This window comes from Ursus americanus, chromosome 4 (genome assembly GCF_024610735.1).
Source record: "Ursus americanus isolate L20-20 chromosome 4, mUrsAme1.1.p, whole genome shotgun sequence".
Lineage (NCBI taxonomy): Eukaryota > Metazoa > Chordata > Mammalia > Carnivora > Ursidae > Ursus > Ursus americanus.
In genome coordinates, this window is record NC_142130.1 from 53,737,230 (window position 1) to 53,762,954 (window position 25,725).

At 37.6% G+C, this 25,725-nt stretch overlaps 1 protein-coding gene across 40 annotated transcripts in view; it reads left to right on the forward strand.

Moving 5' to 3' along the window:
- Positions 1-25,725, forward strand: part of ABI3BP (ABI family member 3 binding protein) — a 232,874-nt gene that overhangs the window by 162,109 nt on the left and 45,040 nt on the right. For 20 of the 40 annotated variants that reach the window (XM_087861659.1, XM_087861666.1, XM_087861664.1 and 17 more), the window contains 11 exons: positions 417-497; positions 958-1,005; positions 1,769-1,834; positions 3,951-4,025; positions 7,963-8,037; positions 14,048-14,107; positions 14,690-14,737; positions 15,563-15,643; positions 17,763-17,840; positions 22,254-22,319; positions 24,251-24,325. In XM_087861659.1, the coding sequence (XP_087717785.1) occupies positions 417-497; positions 958-1,005; positions 1,769-1,834; positions 3,951-4,025; positions 7,963-8,037; positions 14,048-14,107; positions 14,690-14,737; positions 15,563-15,643; positions 17,763-17,840; positions 22,254-22,319; positions 24,251-24,325 (753 nt within the window). The remainder of the gene's footprint in view (positions 1-416; positions 498-957; positions 1,006-1,768; positions 1,835-3,950; positions 4,026-7,962; positions 8,038-14,047; positions 14,108-14,689; positions 14,738-15,562; positions 15,644-17,762; positions 17,841-22,253; positions 22,320-24,250; positions 24,326-25,725) is intronic. The other 20 variants (XM_045785321.2, XM_045785323.2, XM_045785338.2 and 17 more) reach the window with 12 other exon arrangements.

The window sequence follows — 25,725 nt, forward strand, 5'->3', positions numbered from 1 at the left end:
TCTGATCATTCTTTAAATATGAATTTGCACATCCTATTTTTCATGTTTATATTGTTTTTAGGATTCATCCCTATGCTTTTCAAGGACTCACTCTTTGTCTTTTTCTTACTAGAATCCTTAACCAAAATCTGTAAGGAAGTGACATTACCTGCTTTGCTCCCTGTAGAAATTGCTGAAGACACTGCCAGTTGTGGTGTGTGTGCACGTGCCCACACTGAACACTGCCTTGATTGTCTGCCTTCATCTCCGCCCTCTTAAACTGTAACCATCTTCCTAATCTACCTAAATGTTATGAATTCTCATGTATGTATCCACTTAAGATAACTAACCTCTGTTTTCAAATTAAATACCATGTTCTATGACCACGTGTTACGCTCTACCCACCACTAACCGGCCATTCCCTGTTTATTCCATAGCACCAACTGTAACAGATTATCTGTATCCTTCTGCCAAAGCACCACCCAGTCCAGAGGAACCAAAGACTGAAGGTGGTAAAGGTTTTCATGCTTTGATTCATTTATTCAACAAATTTTTAATTAGCGTCTGTCATGTCCATGGAACATGAAAGTTCAAGCTGTGGTACTTGTTCTGTAACTGAATTCATTTGAAGAGGAGTAGCTTCCAAAATCCTCGGAGTCTTCCAACTACAGTGATAATTGATCTCTGAATACAGAAATTCTGGTTTCTCTATGGTATCAAAATATTGAGACATAATAGCATTTGACTGCCAGTTAATGACAATTAAAACATTAATATTAGTTGGAGAATTAGTATGACAGAATAGGATTTCCCCCTCGGTTCTCTCTCTTTTCTTCTCTCAATCCATTGTCCTGTCTGTAAAAATATGATGCACATTCCTGAGAGAATGAGGTGTGTTGATATTCAAGAAGGAAATAACTTGACTATAGCTTAGCGTCTTAAAGTTTTCTAAAATTGTTCTCCTTTGTTTTGATACAGTTGTGGAATCTATTACAAATGTGTCTGAACCACCCGAGACCACGCTAGGTAATGACACACCTCAGCAGCTTTTGTCCTCATCGCCACCATCACCTGAGAACCTCAGGTTCTCTTTCATTGTGAATTCATGTCGCAACATCATTCTTCATCGCAGCAGTTAATTTTCTTTCTAGGGCTTCTATTCATAACCATTGTCCAAAAAGTCTCTTCTGTTTTGTATCTAGATGTTGGTCTCCTTCTCTACTTAAGTCAGTGAAACTGTCAAACCTAAAGCATCTTTTTCCTAACATTGAACATTCTCCCAGCTTGCATTGTGTTGAATATTTCAGTTTTCTTTTTGTATGGTGATCCATTTTATACTTTCTGCCCTAGCCACGTACTTTCCATTTACACTCGTTCCATCACATTCATTTACATGTTTGATTTTTTTTTTTTTTGCTCTAATTTTAAGTGAAATCCAATGCTTCTTCACTGGCTCATGCTTTAACATTTTTTATTACTTTGGTTTTCCCTTTAAGGTTACTACTAAATATATCTTTCTAGGATTGTTGAGGAAGTATTAGTTTGAAGTGAGGATTTGAAAAGTAAGGATATCGCTTAATTTGAAAGTATTTTGGAACCTGGCATCTCAGCATTTTTTAAACTAAATGCATTATGAAGAAGTAGGAATACTATTTTGCTGCAGAGTTGCAATTTTCTTTTCTTTTTTTTTTTGTTTGTTTGTTTGTTACCATCCTTTCTGTCATCTATCTGTACTCAAAGTTTGTGAAGCGCTATCGTAACCCCAGGTACTTTCCTTCAATTACCATAGAGACATCTCCTCTGCCTTCCCAAACTATAGTCCTACCCAGCCCAGATGAGCCTTCGACCGAGCCGGGTAAATATTATTTTGTATTTCATGTAGAAGGTGAGTGTTTGCAGAATTTGTAAGAATGGAAAGACAGTATGCGCACCATAGACATCAGAATGCCTAAGTTAGCCACTCTGCTCACATTCTTTGATGGGCGATCCTACTTTTCTGATGCCCATTTCTCCTATCCATAAGCTGACAGTGTTGTGAATATTCTTCGGGATATGACGGAGAAACTGTTCTCAGCTACTCTGCAAGTGTCTCAAACGGGACGTAGTAATGTTTCTGGGGAAGAACATTTATATTCCATTTTTAAATATAAATGCATATCCTAATTTTAAATACTTTATCATCTTGACTAGAACTTTTACAAATTCTATGGTCATGTACAAAATATTTTAAGGTAACTAATTTGTGTTTGAGATTAACAGAAACCTCCAGAAACAGATTACACTATGAAAAACACATAAAGGGGTATAACTGGCCAATCACCTTATCATTACTCAGGTCCTTTACTTCTTTCTACTCCTCTTCCTGCAGCAGTTTGTCCATTTCACAGCATGTAAATAAGAGCAACTGAGTCAAACCAGCTAGTTGGCAAGTCGTAAAGGCTCACTTGATGGTGCAATTTGAAATATAGGAAGACAGATCACCAACATGAATAACTAAACGTGCTGCTTCTTACAAGGAAAAATCCTCTCAATATTTATAGGCTTTCTTGGACTGATAGTTTATCGAAAATAAGCCCAAACTTGTGTTTTGATTATCGTTAAACTATTTCACATGGGTCTATTTCCAAAGAAGATATGAATATTAATTTTATACATTGTCCTCTAAAATACGTTATTAAGTTTTGCCTATTAAACAGTTTAATTTTTACTGAAATTTCACACTAACTGCATTAACCGAATCTGTGCCAGTTATCTCTTACTTTTCCAAAGTTTCTTAAATAGCTGTATTACTGGATATCACTGAAATGTTTAATTGGGAGTACTCTTGGTGATACCTACCTCATACCCTGGGAGAAGTAAATAGCCTGTCAGGAACCTCAGCAAGCAAGGAAGTTGAGAGTGAGAAAAATCACAAGATTGAAAGAAACTCTACAGTCAGAATTTCAGGATTAGAAGGGCCCATAAGAGTCCTGTTACTTTTGATGCAACACATGAGGCTATAGATTGAGTGATTAGCAAAGGGAGCTCTGAATCTTCCAGCTCCTAAACCGTACAGTCTCCTGCATATCTTGGTGTTCATTTCTCTACAGGCAATTCCACTAAAGATTCCACTGAAGCCACTGTATGCAGACTCTTTAGAAACGTCTAGTTATCTCAAAACTCTAATTTTCAGCAAGCTTTCCTTAAGGTGCCAGAAACTTGGTGACCTTGAAAACCATTTTGTTTCTCCTAAGCTGTATATACCAAACACACTTGAGACAGTGCAAATGAGTTGTTTCCACAAGCTGCAACCTCACATTTAATTGTTCCTTTCCTCCAGCAGGATATACTTCGAATTTTCTTGGTAAAGATACAATTGATTTTTTACAGTGAATGTCCTAGAACTGCTTTAGGAGTTGCCCAAGAAAGGAATAACTTTCTGAGGAATGAGAAATTTCTTTCAATTTCTGTTCAGTTTTTCTTCCCCAGTATGACCAATGAAAACTGTGTTTTGTTTCATAAGATTTTTCCATTAGCACTGCTATTAAAACGTGTTTATTTTCTAGGTATATTCAGAATGTAACATGCTAACTTTGTTTTTAGAAGAAATTGTATTTATCTGCACTTAAAATATTATACTGGGATATTCTGGTAAAATGGTGTAAACTTGTAATAAGGATGAATTCTTGTTATTATGAAATTTATTTTCAACACTTTTAAAAGGTATTTGAAGTAGATATTTCAGAAATTCCAACAGTTTCATTTGCCAGCTGAATATCTTGGACATGATTTAATGTACTTTCTGTTTTTGTTTTCCGTTATAATAATAGAAGAAATTTATATTCCTATATTTTGTGGTTCTGTGGGAGCTTTACTTGCATTAATTGCTGTGTATTTAGGCCTTCATCTTTGAGATCCTGGAAGCTTAGATACTGTGATTCTTGAAGCGCTCAAGAGCTCCAAACCCTCCAAACCTATATTCTTTCTTTTAGCTCCCAAGCAGACACCGCGTGCTCCTCCCAAACCAAAAACATCTCCACGTCCAAGAATTCCACAAACACAGCCAGGTAAATACATATTTTATATTCTGGCCTGAAGAGTTTGATATTAGTGGAATTATTCTATTAAATCATAGCGAGTTGGGTTTTTAACTCTGGTAAAGCGAGTCTTCCTTTGAAACCTAAAAAGTCTTTACATTTACTTTTGAACTTCAGTAAGAAGTATGTTATTGGAATAACACTCCAGAAAGCTTCCCTATGGTTACACATTTGAAGAGGGAGCTGGAGAAGAATGGAATTTCTTTAGAGTAGGCTGCCTACCCCCATTGCCTCTCTGAGCTTGGGCACACCTGTCCCTTCCGGTCCTTAAATGTGCCTCCTCCTACCAATCACCTACTTTTCTTTTAACTTCAGTAGATTTTATTTAATAGTATGTCATGAAGATTTGTTTTATATGTACGTATATTCTCTCCCATAACATAATGTTATATAATATTGCTTTGGTGGTTTTGCTGTAAAATTTTGGTAAGGACCCAAACAAGAGTCATTATAAACTATTTTGCATTCTTTTCAAGAGGCTTTTCTTATTGGAATGACTAAATCAAACCCTAACTTCTCAACCAAGATCTTGTCCAATTTCTCCAACTGCCTCGGAGGATTTCTGTTGGGGGCTACCATAAACTTGATACGCCTCAAAGAAACTTCATCATCTTTTCCTCCTTTCAATTTCTCATTTGCATCGCTGGCAGGTTCTTAGTATTTTACATCTACTTTTTGCTCTTTTTCCTCATCCAGCCTCTGCAGTCCATCCGTTAATAAGTATGATGCATTCGGTTCTTCCGAACATTTCTAGCATTGGTGCCTATGCCAAGCATGTACTTGGTTGTGCCTTCTCTGTTGTCATTAATCTCTTATCTCTTTTCTTTAATTTCAAATTATATCACCCCTCAATGCTTAAGCAATTAACTAATTCGTTTCATCAGGTAGTCACTCAACAAATATTTATTGCATGCTGACTATGTGCCAGACATTGGGGATGTGAGACAAAATTGTATCTTTCCATGGTCAAGGAATTTACAGCCTAGGCCTATCACATAAATTTAAATATAGCATTTATACCTGGTATGCTTCCAAAAAGTATGAGGGTACACCTCCCCAATTTGCTAAAAAAGGAAACTTCACTACCACTTGGAGTCTAGGGAAAGGAAAATGTTAGCAGCATCAAAATTATGCTCGATCAATAGTCAGTAGTCGTTCTGAATTCCTACCACTAATACTTTAATCATATCTCGGTATTCCTACCAAAGAAAAAACTATAGATTTGGGCATAGTCTTTAATATCTGATTCTGAGAGAAACTTTGCTTATTGTTTTTTTCTTTAAAGGAAAATTCCTTAAAAGACGGTTCTATGTTCCACATCTAGCTAATGATTTTAAATTTGCTTTAATGTATTTTTAAATGTGTTTTATTTAATTACTAAAGCTTTGCTATGAAAATAATATGGGTATGATACATAGTGTATAAAGACACCAAGGCAAAAATCCCCGGAAAGAATAAGAAAGTTAAAATAACAATAAATACACATGAAACATTAATCCATAAAAAATACATTAAAAACAATGATTAGAGAATAAGTGGTGATTAATGAATAGAACAGGAATAAAAAAGCAAAGCAGGTGGATTAAATTGATAGAAAATTAAAATCTGATTTTAAAAACTCAACAGATAAAATCACATGAGAAGAAGCTCTCTGTTTTTTATTTGAATATAAGCCATAGGACAAAAGTAACAGAGAAGGAGAAATTGAGAGAAGTAAGAAAGCATGAAAACTTGATGAATGTTGGAAGATAAGAAATGAAAAGTAAGAAGTGGTGAGAATTAAGACATTGGGTGTATAAACTCCTGGTTAGTAAAAATTTTTAAAGTAAAGGAGATATGAGGTAACAAGACATTCATCATTTTCTTTTTCAGCTATATATTCTGTACTTATAAAAATATTTATTGTCAATTAGGAGTTACACTAATTTCCCATTATTATAGTATATTCTAAATTTCAAATTTGTTTAATTTTGATTTATACCATTAGTTAACCTTGCTTCACAACTTATGTAACTTCAGAATGGATAGATTCATGTGCTCAAGGCATTCCACTCTCTAACCCTGAACTTTTGGAGTGTCTGCCAGCCTCTAACAAGAGAGTCTCGTGATTCTGTCCCAACTGAGGCACCTCTCAGCCCCTTAGCATCTCCCGTGGGAAGTAGCTGCAACCCAGATACTTTTGGCTTCGTCAGTGCTATTTAATGCAAGAGAAAGATTTAGAAAATTGATCATGAAAAAGAAAATGCATTCTAATTATTCCTCTTAAAAGTGTGTGAAATTCCCTTGCCCAAGGGAATGATCTTACTGAATAGATCCTAGCAGTATAGGAGGTTTTTACAGTTCTTTAAGGATGTTTTGTACATGAACTAAATCTTTCAAAGATAAATATTCAAATCCTGCCTAGTACTCTCTCCCTTACCTTGGTTAGCTCTTGTAAATTTCAGAAGGCCATTTGGGTGGGAGAATGTCCCGTGCGTACATACGATACCAAATGCAAATTATTATTGTTAGACGTTAGGGGGGTCCCTGACAGTCGTGTGTACACCCTCAAGTGAACACAGCGTGTCCATCCACTACTTTTTTCAGAATGAAATTGTAATTGGGCATACCACCTTTCTTCCTATTTATGCTTAGATGGCAAGATTTGAATCTATATTTGGCATTTAAGGGCAAAGTGGAATAAAAAGTTTAGAATAAATCATCAAGAATATTTTGTCATTGAATAAAGACTTGATTGTTAGATTCCTGTGTTCATAGGTAATAGTCAACAACCCATTAATTTTATACCCAGAAATCTTATAACCACCAAAACTGTGTGTGCTTTTGGCTTATGTGGGGTCAAACATGAGAATCAGAATATACTCCGATGTCAAATTTGTAAAATTTGTAAAAATCAATGTCAAATTTATAAAAATTATCTAGAAGTGGAAAAATTTTATTACAGTCATATAAGTTTCACAACATTTTGACATTGCACATTTAATTCTCACAAACACCCTTTGGGTTAGGACAGGTTTATTATTTCCACCTAAAAAATAAGAAACAAGTTAAAATGTGACCTCAGTGCTGGCATCTAGAAAGCCCGTTTTGGACCTAGCGCTCCTGTCTGGACCTCAGCGTTCAGTTCAAGTCTCATCTCTGGTAGTTAATTACTGTGTAACCTCAGGCAGACAGTCACTAACCCAAGCCATTAAAGTGAAGCTCATAATTCCTTCCTTCCATCGTTATGGGAAGAATCAAAGAGCATAATCCTTTTAAAACCACTTCGGGAATTGTAAAATGAGCTATAAATAATTTAGACCTTTTTTTCTGGTATCTGTTACATTAACAACATATTACTCCAAAGGAATAGTTGTGGAAAGACCATTTTAGTTTGTGAACATGCTCATTTATGGATTTATGTGGGACCTAAGAATTGCAGGGGGTCTAGAATAAGAGCCTACCCACTCCAGTCCCTCCTGCTTCCCTTTCTGCTGTTGCCTGAGCTAACTTGAAGCTTGTCCTATCCATGCTTCATTGCCTTCTACTCTGAATTCACTAAATTCATCTTCACAGAAAGACATGAGGCTGGGTTTGAGGATTTAAGCACACATCCAGAAAGGAAGAATACTTCTCCATTAATTTAATTGTTATCTCTTCTGAAAAGAAGATTTCGAAAAAATTACCCATCCTACCCTTACGCTTAGTCATATTTTGTGGTTTCTCAGACATCATTTTTCTAAAAGTATCTGGAATTCTAACTGATAAATGTTTAGAGCTTAAGGTTTATTTTTCTATCTAATTCCCATTTCAGTACTTTTTTTTTTCTAACCCATGGTCAGACTTACACTTTGTCGTATCTTCCGTGTTTAGCAGGACTGGGAGATGCTGGAAGAAAATGACTCACCATCTGAGTTCTCTCTTTCAGCTCGCAAGGTGTCCCAGCATGTTACTTCAAAGCCAAAAGCATCACCAACTCCAGAAGTATCATATACTCTGCCTGGTAAATGATTCATTTCATGTTTAAGCCAAATGCATTCTCCTATCACACTCTCCTGCAATGACACCTGAGAGCTGATAGATGTGAGGGCGATATTTCACTCATGTTCCGACACCATGTTGAATCATCCATGTTCTGATCATCTCAGAGGTTTTGTAGGTTATCTAGTTGCTCATATAGTAAGCTATCGATTCAATCAAAAGGTAGCGAATTATGCCAAGGGTAGACCTTTCCTTTAGAACTAAAAAATCTCATATTTTCTGACTTATAAAAAAAATAAACCTACCATTGCTAACTATACTATATTCAAATGGTTCACCAAGAAAGATAAAATCAAGAATCTGAGGGTTATTTTCCCACAAAAAAAGAAGAAATGTTTTACAAATAGAGAAAATGATGTTTATCCATTATCCTTGGTTCAGTAATGTTATACTACCCAGCATTGAGGGTGTTTCTCTGTCAAATCCTACTTTACAAAGCAGTTCATGGAACAACAGCTTAGGCTTAGAAATAAGAAATTTTACATACACAAAGGATTTCTTTAGCTACAAATCTGTCTCTTGCCTATCATCTGAGAAGGCCTTTTGTCCGTTTATGGGGGGAATAATTTTATATTTGTGGGAGCAGTTGGTGTGGGAACCGCAAGGACCCAGACATTTCCTGAGTCTTGCCACCAATGCTCTAGATGCTCACGTGACCTTAGGAAACCACTGTAAGAGGAACAAACAAAGCTAATTTTTAACTAGAGTATCTGGAAAATGCTATAATTTTTTCTTTCTTTTAAATGTTCCAATTATTATAGATTTCTAGATGCTCCTAGAAGCCTATGGAACATTCCCGGAACCAAAGGATTTCTAAGCTATAGCGTGAAATGATGACATTTTGGAAGCAAGCCTGAATTCCCTTGCCATAAATGTTTTCCAGATTTGTAAGCGAGGGGTATTACTGCTGCTGTGGGATAATCTGGTTGTTGCAGGTGGCAGTAGGCCAGAGAGGCTCCTTAGCTCTGAAGTCTAGAATGTCAATTTGCTCACTAAACACAACACCCAGTATTATAAACACCAACAAGAAAGGAAGTTGATCTTCCCACTTGCAAAAAATTTCTCATTTTCAGTTTCAGGAAAAAAATGTCCCAGAAATTGAGTCATTAATGATAACAACAGTAGGTTTGAGTGATTTTGTGTGCTTTTCCTTTTTGTTAGAGAAAGTAATACCGTTGGTCCTAATGTGACTTAATCTCCTTACACCACATCTAATACTAAAACTATAACTAATAGTTAAATATTCCTCCTTTTTAAATATCTAATATTTGCCTTAATTCCACCTTATTTTTTGACAGGAACTCGAACCTTAAGTTTGAGCACTGAAACAACAGCACAAACTACCCCCTGCAGCCTCCGTGGGGCTTATTCCGTTGGCTCTCCAGTTGCACACGTTCAGTTAGAATTGCGTCTCTGAACCTGGTGCTGATCCCACCATTTATTCATCAGGCGCTCCCCTGTTGCCACAGGGATGTGGTGCCTACGGGAATAATCTTCAGTTTTCTCACCAGTGTTCGAACAGAGTAGGTTCTCTAGTGTTCAGTTTCCGGGTCATATCTAGGCACAGGTTTGCATCCTAATGAACCTAAGACCTGGTTTACCAGATCCTATAGGTTGTATCTCAGAAAGCAGAGGGGGATTTACACATATGTTTAATATGCTCTGGTATCCTAGAGAAATAGACGCTCTGCAAAAGTCTAAAAATGTGTTGAAATCAAGACAGAGTTATGTTTCATCACAAGGTTTATCTCAACATTTATTCTGAGAGAGAACAACAGTAACAAACTTGAATCTTTCGATCTACATCAAGTCAGTCAGTCTGAGACTGACCACACAGCTCTTCCGTTCCATAGATTCCTAGATATAGCACATATCTAATCCACTTAGGCTTTAAAAAAATTATCTTCCAGCCACTCAGTTAAATTCTCTCTCTACCCTTTAGTGAGGAATCTAGACAAATTGAGCCCACACGCCATGTCCAGAACCGACACAGAACCGGCTTTTCTTCAGATCTGCCTCAGAGGAATGATGCCAGATTCAGAGCAAAGGACTTGCCCTGGTACCTGGCTCAACAGAGCCGTGCTTTCTTTGTAGATGTATTTCTAAACAAAGATCCATCTTGGCTTTGTGGTGACTCTTCTAGCCTATAGGTATCTGGATAGACCTCAGTCATTGGAAGTGAACCAGAAAGAAAATCTAGATTTTGGCAAGTTATGCAATCCTCGCAAATGTTCTGTGTGACTACTGTCTTTGGTAAATTCCAATTGGAAGGCACACGTAAGCATTTTTGCAGTTAGGAAATGAGGGAAGAATGCTGAAATGCCTTTGGAAATAGAATCACTAGGATGTAGGCAATGACTGTTGCTATGGAGAGGAGGATGACACTGTTGCTTCTAGCTTAGGCAAGTGGTAGATGATAATGCCACTAACTAAGGCAGGGAACACAGAGGGGGGCATAAGCACTTGTGTTTGTGCATGCTGAGTTTGGAGTGCCAGTAGGACTTCCAAGTGGGAATGTCTAACAGGTGGTCAAAATGTATTTCAGGATTTCTAAACCGAAAATATGGGATATAGATTTGGAAGTCACCTGTCTACATCTAGCAGGTTATTAAATCTTGTGTGTGAATGACAACATCCAAAAGAAAGTATAGACTGAGAAAAATGAAAGGTTAGAGATCAAAGACTTAGGGGACACAGTTACATTTAGGAAATGGATAGGTGATGAGGAGCCAGCAGAAGTTGCTCCCAGAAATGTGGGAGAGTACCAGGAAGGAGGGCCTCTGGAGGTAAGGCGGGGAAATGTGGTCAACAATGACAGGTAGAGAGGGATCAGAGGAGCTGCTGAACTTGACAGTGAAGATCCAGAGACCCATATCCAAAACCCGTGGGCCCATGCTTCAAAATCCAGCAGTTTTACAAATTTTAGAAAGGTAAAACAGAACATATACCAAATATATTAATATGCCTACAGTAAGAAGTATAAATAGTTGTACCACACCAGATGAATAATATCTGTAATTAGCCTTAGGTCAGGTCCAGTCAGGTTTTGCTGCCTAATTAGTGAAGAAAAAACCAAGTATTCTGAGTATTTGGACTTGAGAGCTATGGATAAAGCATTGCAGACCCACCGTTGCAGGAGGTCAGTGAAGAGGAAGCCAGACCACAGCGGATAAAGATACAATTGAGAGACCAGAAGCAAAGACAGATAAAGTTTTTTGATTATAAGAATGAGAGCAAGGGAAGGATGGTTTGAAAGCAAAGCCATATTGAGGAAATGATTATTATTTTTAGGATGTTGGAGCATTTGAACTGTATTATAGGTGAAGAGGGAGGAAATCACGGATAAATGGAAATACGGACTAATGGAGAAACATAAGATAATAGAAATAATGAAAGTAAAAGGCTCCAGAAGAGAGAGTGGCCGAATGGCACAGGTAAAGCTTGGAAAGTGGCCTACAAACAGGTGGGAGACATGCTTCCTCCTAGACTGGACCTAAAGGTACAAGGTTAGAATAAAGGAAAAGAGAACTCAGAGATGGAAATGGTGTATAGTCCGTGTGTATTATTTTTCCAAGATAATCAGTCTCTTTGTAGCTTATTGAGGGAGTAAACCTCATTGAAAACTTCATATTCCACCATCTTTATCAGAAAATAACAGATTAAGTTCTCTCATATACTCTAGCAAAACATTCATGTTCATTCATTTACATTTGTCCATTTTAGCCATTTCCACTCATAATTGTCTTAGTTGAATTTTTCTTTGGATTGGTGCACTTTATTCAAAAAGACAGTAATATAATTGGTTAATATAAATCACAAGTTGGCTAATATAATTGAGTCTAAAATTATAATACTGGTATTGTATATTAACTACATATATTTATTATAAAAATATTCTTATAAGGAAATCAAAACTGCCTTCTCATATAAATTGTCATTATTAATACACGAAGTTTCTCCCCACATGGAAGATTTAGATTTTAGGAATCATGCTTTTGTTCAGTTTAATATATGGAGGAATGCCACACAGGGAAAAAGAAAAAAAAAAGTTTCATTTCTTGGAGCTGCCGTTGAGCAAGTAAGAGAATGATTCATATCCTTTTCCTGTGAATATTTCTATTCCTTTCCACTGATTTCACCTGCTTTAGAAAGTCTGCAGTGACAGTTTATTAAATCATCACTTCATGGTTAAAAAGTGCCAATTGCAGCAGCAGGAATCTGCATCACCCTGGCCTACATTCCACAGTAAACGAAAGCAGGCAGCGAGTAATGTATTTACAGTACGGTGGATTTATTGGTAGTACATTTTGTCTCCGCTCTCCTTAATGCCAGCTCCTGTCTGTGTAGTTGGGAACTGTAGCCTTTTAGGGTGTTTGGAAACTACAGGCCTCTTTGCATGGCATGATCTCCACACAGCCAGATGAAAGCCTTTCGCCCTCCACATAAACATTTAGTTTGATTTACAACTGGAAATTTCTCATATTTTACCCTTCGAATCCCCAAAAACACTATGTAGCAAAGGGCAAATGTTCACTATCGTGGTACATTTTCTCTAAATTTTGTGGACCACTGATCTTTTTTGAAGTTTTTTTTCCTTAAAAAAATTCAAATTTTCAAGTTCCTGGGGATGTTACCTTTTAGCTCATAAAAGTTCTAATTGAGCCAAGATCCTACTCACTGTATGAGTTTCCACAACTACATTGGGACTTAGAAGCCTAGACTAAGAGCACACGTGATATGCAACGTTAATTATGATCTCGAAAAGCAGTACAAAGAGAGTGTCAGTTCTGTGTAAACTCTACACTGTTAGGGGAAGTGGTGCTTGGTCACCTCATGGTGCAAAAGCTTTCCTTGTCTTTTTCTGAGGTAGAATTCTAGCCTGAATCCTAATTTTTTCCCCAGCATCATTTAAGGTGCAAGAAAATTACAATGTCTACCAAAGGGATTACCAGGTCTTCTTTGTGGTAGGAAAACCTTTCAGCAAGACAGTAGGACTTAGAAGGACCTTGCTCTTGGAAGGAGACTTTGTCACAGAATCTGGTGCTCATAATAAGCCAATTACCTTGGTGTTTTCCTCAGTGAAAAATAAGGTGTCAGATTCACAGCCTACTGTTTTATTTTGCCAGAATAAACTCTAAAAATGTACTGGGTATCAGGGACTGACTATAAGTAGGTCTCTTTTAGCTGACATTTTTGTCCCTAGTTGTCATACTCTCATCTGTCAGGAGACCCTGAAACCTTATATACCGGAAGCCACATCACTAAGAATGACAAAATGGCAGCATTTATCTAGCATTTATGAGTAATAAGCACTCATAAATTTTACATGGGGATAGTTTCTAATGATGGGTAGATTCCTCTTGCTCCATTTTCTCCCCAGAAGAACTACGAGTGCCTTTTAGACTAAAACTTTGTTCTCCTCTTAGATATTCAAGAATTTGACTTTCTTGTTGTCTCCCTTAATTTATAGGCCATTTATGCCTACATTGTCTGGGATAACATATTTTCTGTTGCTCTCAATGGACTTTTAGCATGAATATCAAATGGCAGCTATAACCACCTCAGGCAAAAACTTTCTGGTTTTCCTTTTTTTTTTTAAGATTTTATTTTTAAGTAACCTCTACACCCAATATGGGGCTTGAACCTATAACCCTGAGATCAAGAGTTGCATGCTCTACTGACTTGAGTCACCTTCTTGTGTTTAATGACATTAGTTATTTCCTCCTTTTCCCCCCTCAAGGGAGGCTTCATAAAGAACTGTGACCAATTTTGTTTAACTGCCACCAGAGCCTTCCTTACACAGTGACTTTTTCCATTTTGAAGAAAGCAGTCATCTTCTTGGCTTTACTCTTAAGCCATTGTGAAAATACCTTTGCTTTATTCATGTTTTTCAGGATATTTTATCTGTGGGTTAGGTTTCACTCCAAATGTGGCATTTAGAGTACAGTGTTTTATAATCTTTTTTCTTTCAGTTCCAAGAGATGTGCTCCTTCCCCCTAAACCAGACCCTGAAATCTCTCAGAGCGAACCTGGTAAATAAATAATTTTATTTTCCCAGCTAGGAAGTGTGTTTTTCAAAAAATGTTCTTGAGATAAATACATTTTTTTAATCATTGTGGTATAGAAGTTTGGAGAAAATTATGGATATAGAATGTGTATTTCCGTTTTGTGAAGATTTAATCTTATAATCTGCTTGAATTTTTTTCTCTGGTTAAAATGAAGGAATAGTATATAATTAGTTTTCCCTGGAAGTGTGTCCATCAAAAAGGAGATCATGCTAAAATTATAAGACATGCTTATTAACTGAGCCAACCATTTTTACCTTTTTTCAAAATGTAAATAGAACTACATTCCAACTGTGGTTGTACTTTAAGTCAAAACTGTGCGTGCCTACTCAAAAATTTTCGTCAAAGTCACAGTGAATGAGATCTTTGGTTTTTGCTAAACTAAGTTTCCTAAGTGGCATCTAACATGTAGAATTTTCTCATTTTTATTATGATTCTTCGAGAATGTTAGAATGCTCAAATAGAAGCATATAGAAACACAGAAGTGATGTTTACTTCTCCAGGTAGTAATTTTCATAAATACATGTCCTTGATTTGCTTTTGGCCTAGTTCTGCAGCCTGTTACCTTTAGAACTGACCCAGCAGAGACAACAATAGGTAATGGTTTTGTCCTCCCTACCAGCTCGGATTGTTTTATTGCTACAGTCCGATTTCAGGTCTCTCTCAACTTTTCATATTGAAACATCATCTCTTCTCAATCCACCTCATCATCTCATTCTCATTACTCTTACTTTTTTCCAAACTAGAAAAGCAATGGCTCCACTGTTGTAAAGGCTTTGCTCTGAAGACCAACTTAAGACAACTCCTTACTGAGTTCATCTGCACCTACCTCATGTATCTCCGTGTTCGGAGTGACTCCACGTGCTCATGCCCATCTAGTTAACAGTCTCTGCATGTTTGGTGGTTCTCAGCTGTAGTGTTACAACACTAGCATGTGACAAGTTACGGAAGGTTCTGGCAAGTAATTATTATTGGTCAAGATACTGAACTTTGCCAATGGTTTATTTTTAAAATAAACTTGAGGAGACTCCAGATGACTACAATAATGAACATTTTCACTCACTTTCTAATCCTGTATGTTCTCTTGGATGGGGGAGAGAGAGAGACAGAGCTACAGCTGACAGAACTGTTTCTGACTCCCGTCGCATCTTAACCAGAGAGGGTCATGAAGTGCGTCAAGGCCTGAACGTAATTTCTTATCTGCCCTTGTGGGGGAAAAACAAAAGACAGTTGAGAACCATTATTCTTCTCTTCCACAGTCATTCTCCTAAAGGTTCTGTGGACAGCTAACTTTCTTCTTCATGAACCACATAATGCTTTCCCTTTTTTGTTTCAAATGAAGGAATCTCATGTAATATCATTCTGGTCTGATGGCAGGTTTTGCGTCTAAAGATTGACACTGCTGGTTCTTTTCTTTTGCAGCTCCTTTAGAGACACGAGGCAGCCCTTTTATACCCATGATTTCACCAAGTACTAGTGAAGAGGACCTGCAAACCACTCTGGGTAAATTTTGTTTTCGTATTTCAGTCCAATGAGGACCTACCTTTCGGGGATTGCCCTTGAAGTTGCCATGTGTACATTGTGCTTATGGGATGTTTCCAAACAATAGAGGGTCTCTTTTTACCATTATAAAAAAACTATTCATTCTCTTGATTCTTTTACATTAACTATATATTTGTCCTTCTAACATTAATGCTGGTTTTCAATAGAAAAAATATCTTAAAACATCTTGACAAAATTTTAACTGTTCTAAAAAGAGGAATGTTCCCAAAGTGTATCAGTGCTATACTTTTTGGTTGCTTTTTTTCCATATTTGAAACTGCCTTGGGGAAGAAAAATTTCGTCTCGAATTTATTGAGTATCTTATGGGTGCTAAGTGAAATGCTACGCAATGGGAGTTCCAAAAAAGAAACTGTTTCAAGGGTGAGTCCTTACTCTGGAGAGCTCAGCATCTAATATGAAGAAACAGGGTTAGTGATACTAGTGCTTCCTCAGTGCCACCCAGTGTGCTATGTGTGATGTTTTCATTTAAACCACACAACAATTGCAAGGTAGGTTCTGTTACCTGCCCCATTTGATAGATTATAAAATTGAGGCATAGAGAGATTTAAAAATCGGGCCAAGTCACACAACTAATGTCAAAGCTGGATTGGAACCCACGTACTCAGTCACCAGAGCTCCTAGGGTGCACCCCAGTGTTGTACAAATGAGTGGGATAGGGAAATGAGCAACATGCTAAACAAGCAAACTACTGGGTGCATCAGGGGAGGCTTCATGGAGGAGGTGACATTTCCCCTGGATTTTTGAGTTGGAGTGAGAGTTGAAGTTAAAGATGTGAAAGGTTCTTTCAGGTTAAAGACAGATGGGAGAGAGGCAATCCAGAGAACGGTGGTCAGGCTGAGCTGCTGAGCATGTGACTCACCTGGAAAAACGAGGATGTTTAGATGCATCAGGAAGGTTAGTGGGGATAAGTGGGCCACGCTTTCAAGGAGTTCAGTACCAACACATTCACAGCATGGGAAACCCCAGTTTGACCCTCGATTGAAAATGAATCAGAAAACAAGCGTTCCCGGCTTGTGTTTGTTGGTTCCTGTGCCATACATTCCACATGGCTGTGTGGCCTTATTTTCCTCCCTTCATCCCTTTTCAAATAAATCTTCCCTTTGTGTGTGTCTACTGAGATGCAGTTCCTGATAAGATTTCTAAATGAAATCCTTTTTAAAGGAAAAAATTTAAAACTGAGCTAATACACCGTAATTTCCAAATATTCACTATTCTAGCCACGGCCCGCAGAGTGAACATCACCCATGACAGCAAAGTCAAAAGTACTTTTCAAGAGCCACTACTTAGATATGCTAACTAACTAACTTGTACTCCCTATTTTTTTTTTAATTGTACCTTGGTCTATTGAAGCAAGAGCCATACCTGCCAACGGTCACAAGCATGTCTGTTATGAGCAGAATCCAGATTATAAAGCAGGGCAGGAAAAAAAGATGACAGTGTATTCTACGCCCCAAGTGTTTTCTTGGATACAGGGTGTGGTAAAGTGGCACAGTAATTAGCTATGTCTAGGTGATGCTCTGATGACTTCGAGATAATATGGGAGTAGTAGTGCCACACTTAGTTTTTTCATTTTACCAGAAGAAATGTGTCCGTGTCAATAAACTTTAACTCTCACATGACATAAATAGAATATTTATTCTTATACAGTGTAAATGTGCCTGATTTCATACGATGTATTTCTTTTCCAACTCAAATAATTTGTGGAGTTTATGGAATAGATTATATATAAAATATATATAAAATATATATAATAATATATAAAAACAGTTAAGAGGCATAATTTGAGAACAGCCATGTCCAGGATCATGAAACAGTTATCGTGAACTAAAAGCTTTTGGAAATCCTTAAAATAATATTAAAATAATAGAGCAAGAAGGTAGCAAATATAATAAATGAGTTATTAAAATGTACCTTTAACCTTGAAATTTTGTGATGACAAGGCATACTTATAAATGCAATTTCCCATGGGGCAGAAAAAAGTGTGGTTTTTGGGGTTTTTTTTAACATGTTCATGGTGATAATTACTGAAAGCCAGACATCTCACTGTGTTTTTCCCCAGCAGAGACAGAGCACTCCACCCAAGGATTCTTCACAACGAAGATTCCATTAACAACTGAATTTGCAAAGACAACCCAGGGTAATGCTCTTTCCCCACTAACGCGTGGTACCCATTTATTTTCATTTTTAATCAGGAAAGAAATTTTCTTTTCAGAATGTCAGTTTTCATCACAGTGAATTAGTTTTCTTCATTTTGTAGGTGCAGGACATCGGCCAAATAGGAATATTTATATGTACATCACTCAAATGTAGGGAAGACAGTGTTTTTTGTTTTTTGGTTTTTTTAAAGATTTTATTTATTTATTTGACAGAGAGAGAGGCAGCGAGAGAGGGAACACCGACAGGGGGAGTGGGAGAGGGAGAAGCTGGCTTCCCGCTGAGAAGGGAGCCCCATGCTGGGCTCGATCCCAGGGTCCCGGGATCATGACCTGAGCTGAAGACAGACGCGACTGAGCCACCCAGGCACCCCAAGGGAAGACAGTTTTTTTAGTTAGCGCTTTGTTTTTGAATGTAGGGTTGACCATGTGATGCTGAGAACTAAGAATGAAAGCCTCCCCCCACCATGCTTTTTTAGTTTGTTTAACCTTCATTTGCCTCATTTTCCACATTTGATAAATAAGAATCTGTATTAGCTTTTTTCACTTCCCCATTCTCCTCCCTCTCCCCCTCCTCCCTCTGTCCCATCTTCTCTACTCCATAGCACATTGATACTGTGGCCTGAGGAAGGAAACTAGTGAGGAGAAGAATCAATTTTTAAAGATGGCTTAATATGTAAACGTCGAGGGAGAGTTTGGGGGAGATTTCCTTTTATTTCTTCCTTCCTGCTTCTTGGGACATGAACTTGCCTACACAAAGCTCTATCACATCTTCATGTTCTCAGAAGTCTATCCTTTTTGTAGTTTTCTATACTACTTAAGTTATAACCAGTTGTGGATTTCTGGTATTTTTGTGGGGTTTTTTTTCTTTCTGTTCTAAATGATTCCTTTTGTTCATCTCTACATCTTTTATATGGTAGGAAGCCCAAAACACAAAAGTAAAGTTTTTTTAAGGAGTTGGAAGACACATTTATTTTACTTTTTGTCAGTTATAATTTGTGAAGAAAATTTGGTGTAAGAAATTTGAAATCATAAGAAAAATTATAAAAAATCTAATTTTAAAGTATTTCATAATTAGATCAGTACTTATTCTAAATAAACATGACTAGAACACTATGGCATAGGCTAGTTCTTGTAAATGTTCTAAATCTTATTATGTTTTAAATGTTTATTATTTACCTTATTACTTTTCTATTTATTCACTTTTTATTTATTTATAAATCCACACAGAAGGAACTAACATAATGACAGCCCTCCCCGGTCCTCACGACCAGCTTCAACCATTAACAACAGATGGTCAATCATGTTACATCCATAACACACCCTCATTTTTTTGTTTATTTTTTTATGTTTTTGCTTAATAGAAGCAATTAATGTCTTACTTAATAGAAGATAGTTAGATTTTCATAATGAAATACATTGTTTTTTGCAACAAAATATATAAACATTTATATTAAGCAGCATAAAAAAGACTATTCAGTTCAGGTTGTGTTGCCAGACGAAAAAAAGATTTCAGCTTTTAAAGCTTCATAAATTTCAGAATTGAGAATAAAATATTAGAGGCCTGTTTTTCCTTGCTTCACTCTTTCTTTAATGGGAATGTCAGTACTGTGTCACTGTTACTTGTGCATGTGGAATTTTTATCAAATTCTTTCTAGAACATGGTTCTACTAGATAGGAATTTCATGGTTGACGTGGTGTATATCCAGGATCTGATATCATTATATGAAATGTCTTAACATATTTTTACAATGTACTCTATCTTCCGACTATCGTTAGCTTGAGCCTGAACTGTGCTGCCCTAGCTTTCATACTTTTTTAGGCTTGGACCAAGGATCTTTAGAGTGAGCTCGCCAGGGATTCACTGGTATGAGGCAACAAAGAATACCCTAGGAAAGAACTCATCTTAAGGATGGGAGTCGCATTCACCATCTGGTCCAGCCCAATAGCCCTGCATTACCAACAGGGTCTACTTTCGCAAAGGCGCGCTATGCGTCACTAGGACCACCCTCACAAAGCCCTCATGAACGTGTGCCTGAGCTCCGTGGAAGAGGAAGTCTGTCAGCTGTTTTGTTATGTTGTGTTTTTAACATCAAGCATTAGAGGCATAAGACAGCACACAGCAATTTAGAGAGGTGCTGGGGGGTGAATTGATTCCTCTTGGTCTTTGGACTCTCCCCAGGCATGGCCCATGACCCGTGTAGCTTTTTGATCTCTAAACCCTCCACGATGGGACCCAAGCGCTCCAAAGAAACTCTGAGCCTCAAACCTACAGCATAGAGCCTGCTAGTAGAATTTCCAGCCCCTTTTCTCTGTGACACCCTTACTCCTTTGTCTACTGAGACAATTCCCTGCGGCACGCCATAACCGAAACCCTGAAATATTCAAGCTCTTCTTTGTCTTTCTCAAACTGTTACAGAAATCCACTTGACTAGAGATGCTTTGGGGACACTGTTTTTTTAATTTATTTACACTCCCTTATCCCTGCCCCACCCAGGGAAATGTACATCTTCCTTACCCTCTCCTTGTGCCAGGCAGCACAGGGGACCTTCAGGGGGTTCTCATATAATCCTGTTTGTTTCATTTTGATGTTATCTTCAGACAGTATTATAAAACTAGGTACAAAAGCATCTTTTAAAATTATTAGTCGTTAAAAACTATGTGGACATATGTTCACAAAGCTCCTTTTCTTTCTTTTCTTTCAGTTTAAAATTAAAGCCCTAGAGCAGTTTTCTCAAGGCCGTGTGTTATTCAGTGATGAACTGTATGAGTAACTTACAGGCTAAACTTAAGTTATACTCTAGCGCTTGTATGAAAAATTCTGTCCAGATTTAAGTAAAGGTTGTGGGGAAAAAATAAAGCAAAAATTCTGATCCTGTGGCTTTGAAATACTGAGTGTAGTCCTGACTATTTCTCTGCTCTGTTTTATATCCCTTTCCTATCTAAAGTTTTAAAATTCATGTTTGTCCTAGAAGGATACTAATAAGAACGATGATCCTTGTATTTCTTTAAGCTAAAACAATCTAACATTGAAGAAATTAAGATGAAAAACTGAAATAGATTCAATTCACAGGGAATCCTACCGCTATCAAAGAGAATTTGAAGAAAAATATTTGCGAATCATCATTACACCATTGAGGGTGTAATGAGAATTAATTTTTTATAACAACAGTGCCTCTGTTCACTCTCTAGCTGCTATACTTTGAAAGGCCCACACTAAACCTACAGAGAATTTCAGTATGTGTCTGCTGGTTTTGGCCTGAAGCATGGCAAAATTCTGCTCATCCGTCTTCACATTGGAAGCTTATAAATGAGCTACATTATAATCTGTTTCGCAGGTGTATTTTTTTTTAATTTGGTAGGCAAGGCATTGCTGATTTATGATTATATAAATGCCCACTCAAGATGTGAACAAAATCATCAAAACGATGTAATCTACTTACATAGTTTGCAAGAAAAATTTTTTCCAGTCTTAGCTAAAGCATTACCAGGCGAGTTGGTGTTAAGGAGGCAGTGTGGTATGTTGAAGGGGGGAGAGGAGGGAAGGGAAAGATGGAGGAATTCCAGGATGAAATCACACTCTAAAACCTTAGGAAGCAAAAGTATTTCAGCTTAGTTTCTCATGAATTTGCCTGCTTACAGTGGTCACTCATTTTTAAAATTTATTTAGCAAGTCTTCATTAGGAGTCCTCACCGTGCCAGGCCCTGAGTAAAGGAGCGGGAAATGACAAGGTGGTATGTTGCTCCCAGGGCTTGTCCCAGTTCTTGCTCCTTGCTTGCCCTCTCTTGATAGGCAGAGCAATAGAGGTCATTGTCTTCCTTTCCTAAAGCTTTAATGGACAGGACGAAGTGAGTATTAATTTCAGGGTTCATGAGCTAGGACAGTTTGATAGAGACCACATGTTCCTACTCTTTTAACCTACCTAAAAATATATACTTTCTTTTTTATCTTTGAGATTGCCTGTCTTCTTTGGCAAAATAATGTTCCACTATGACTTCCTAATTGAGAGAAGTGGATGGGTGGGTGGCTGGGTGGACGGACGGACAGACGGATGGATGGATGGATGGATGGATGGATGGATGGCTAGTTGGCTTATATGTTTACCATGTTAAACAACTGTTGGGTAAAATAAATGCCCTTGAGAAACATGGACTAAATGAAAACTAATCCTTAACACACATTACAAATAACTTACCTCTGTGTGCCTTTATTTCCAGTCATGAATACGTTTACTTGTTTTATTTTCCTTTAGCAGCAATGCTGTAATGCATAATTGCAGGTTTCAGAGCATCCTTTCTACTTCCGTGCAAAGTTATGAGTTGCTGGTCCCTAGGATGCTAAATCCCCATTTCATGGAATGTTGGTTGTTAAATACAAAGCCTTTCCTCTGTTTCAGCACCACACAGATTGTATACTACTCCTGTGAGGCCCAGAGTACCGGACAAAACACACATCAGACCCGGTAAGTCATTTCTCTTTCCAGTGAACTAAATAATCAGCACACTGAGTGGAGCGCCTGGGTGGCTCAGTCGTTACGCATCTGTCTTCGGCTCAGGTCGTGATCTCAGGGTCCTGGGATCGAGCCTCTCATCAGGCTCCCTGCTCAGCGGGAAGCCTGCTTGTCTGGCTCCCACTCCCCCTGCTGGTGTTCCCTCTCTCGCTGTGTCTCTCTCTGTCCAATAAATAAATAAAATCTTAAAAAAAAAAATAATCAGCGTGCCCGAGAAGGTATAAAATGTATTGAAACAGCAACAGACACCAAGGGAGGGATAGATATCTCTAAATGGCAACGAAGGATGTGCAGAAGTTCAGATCCTTGTGGATAAGTGGAGAGGTAATGATGAATTCATGGTAATAATAAGACGTGACTAAGGTTTTTAAGGATGATCAGATCTAAAGACTCCCATGGAACTTTATCGATAGAGAAGTATTTTAGAATAGCATTTGTGGGTAAATCTCCCACACACTCCTTGAGTTTTCCACAGCGATGGTGGGAATAGCAGCAGAGTTAGCGATTCAGATACTACCAGCTCTCAAACGTTGTTTGAGAAGAGATGGGCTCTTCTAGTAGAAAAGACCTTGGTTCTGGGAGAACATTTTTCTTTGATTCCTTCAGATAATAAAACACACACACATACATTTTATAGGTCATATACAGTAAAAATGATAAGCGTTGGAAATACTTTACATTTATTGCCTTCTCCAGAAGTTCTGGGCTCTCCCTCACTGGAGCTTGTTAAGGAAACGCTAACTTGGACCGGTGGATTCGGTTCATGCAAACTGCTCCTGTGCTTCAGCACCGGCCGGACCGAAGACCCCGACATTTTCTGCCCTTTTGTGGCTGCAATGCTAAGTCTTCTTGAAGTTCTAAATTATAAAGCTGGCTTATAAATTAATGTTCTTTGTGTACATCTCTCCAGGCATATGGGGAAAAGAAATAATTATTTTTTTCCTTTGGTTTATAGAGATTCCATGTGTGTGGTTTTTTGGGGGTTTTTGGCAGTAATTTTCCAATACCTAAAGGTAATTAGGCACAGACATCTTTTATAAACAAATATATCTCTGCATGCCCTCTGGACCATAATAGCTGTTAAGAGCTTAATGTGAGGCTAGTTATATTAAAGGTTTCTACAAAATAATGAAACCGTAACAACAATGGCTGACATTGAGGGCTTGCCATGTGTCTTGTGAGGTACAGTTGGGGAAGCCAAGGCGTGAGAAGAGGTAGGAAATAGATTAGAAGGCATGCAGTCTGGCTCCAGAGCTTGCTGTCTCAACCACAATATAATTTGTGCTTTTCCTTGAAGAGTCTTCCAGAGGATGAGACAGGTGACCTCTTAAAGTGTTGGTAATGCTCTGGCTCTCCATAGAGCAGGAGAGAAATGAAAATGGTTTCATCCTACTCTATGTTCATCAATGGACTTGTACCAGGTTAAAAGGAAACACCTGTACCTAGAGAACCCTTGCAAAAGACCCACCAACTTATGAGTTATGAATTAAGACCTTGGCACATAAAGATGCTTCAAGTTTTGGTTTTTCATTGGGGGTATACATAGTCCTGATCTCTCTTCAGTTCTGTTTTGGAATGTATCTAGCGCTTGGAAATTAAGTGAGCGATTTTCCATTTAGACATATAGAGTCCCTTGCCAGTTAATTCTTCAAGCCAGTGATCACCTCAGAGTGAAAACTCAGGTCTCTCTTCCCAAATTCAAGTCTATGATTTTTGTAAACCACAATTGTGGTTTCCATGTTCTAAACCATAGTTTTTGGTAAGCGATCATTTTTCTGTTGTCAAGTTAAATGACTTCCAATTCTCTGGGAATGTTTGTTTGCCTTGGCTGCAAGGTTTTAACAAGAATATTTCTAACCTATTTGTTTTGCACTTTATTGTAGTTCTGAATAAAACCACTACAAGAACTACTAGACTCAAACCCAGCAGGATGCCCAAAGGGGATGGAATGGGAGCAGGTAATGATCACAAATTCTAAACTGTAAATGTTTCATTCAAAATTTATACTTAGGTTGAATTCACACTTCAATTTCTTTTTTATCAGTTTTGGAAGTTCTGGATATAACTGGAATTGGAAATTGTAACTCATTCCAAAATCAAAATTTGTAGTGTCTCTGAAAACATTGAAAAAGAATTTTTCTTCTCTAAACTCAGTCTACTAAATCAGCTCCCTAACACAGTCTTGATTCTTGAAAAGATCCTGATTAAATATATATAATATGCATTATTGAATGAAAACATCAAAATAATTTCAGAAACACTTTCTATACATAGGCTCAATCTTTAAGACTATGATCACTTTGTTTTTAAGTTGGCAATTTCACGAGTACCATTACGATTTTTTTTATAAGACCCGTATTTGTTGGCAGTGTATTCTAGCGAGAGCAGCGAGGAGTTGATCATACTGGCTATAGGCATAGTAACATTTCCAAGTCATTCAGTTTAACTCAAGAATTAAATGACATTGCCCTAATGCAGCCAGATCTGTGGGATTAAGAGTCATACAGGTAACTAAGACAGTCATCTGATAAAAGTGCAAACACCTAACTCACTAAGTGGATAAATGGTCGTTCTTAATGTCCTAAAATGGGATTGCATCCTTTCCTTTCCTTTCCTTTCCTTTCCTTTCCTTTCCTTTCCTTTCCTTTCCTTTCCTTTCCTTCCCTTCCCTTCCCTTCCCTTCCCTTCCCTTCCCTTCCCTTCCCTTTCACTTCATTTTTTAAAATTTATTTATTTATTTATTTATTTATTTATTTATTTATTTGAGGGGGAGAAGAGGGGAGGGACAGAAGGAGAGAGAATCCTAAGCAGGCTCCATGCCCACTGTGGAGTCCCACGTGGGTCTCGATCTCACAACCCTGAGATCATGACTTGAGCCAAAATCAAGAGTTGGACACTTAACCAACTGAGACACCCAGGTACCCTGCAATATTTTTTTAAATAGTACAATTCATGTGCTTGCTTATGAAAAAAGTATGGGAATTAGAATTTCTTTAATGCATACATTTTTAATCCATGATGATTCCCTAATGAGAGTGAGGTATGAATAATACCTGAAGATATTTGGTCTAAAAATCATTTAGATTTGTTTTTAAATGTTTTTCTACTAGGTTATTACAGTGCATGAAGTTCTAGGAATCCACTTTTCTCCAAACCAATTAATGAGGCAATTACTATAAATCCCTGACTTATGAAAAGCAAGAAGGCATTCCAATATCCGTTTGCGCTCAGCTGTTCTTTTTATTATTCCCAACTGTGGGATTAGGCAATGCATAGTTTCTCAGATTGACATAAACAATCTGGCTGTGAACAGAACCACCTTGTTAATAGGCAAAGCATTTCCCTGGAGTTTGTCGAA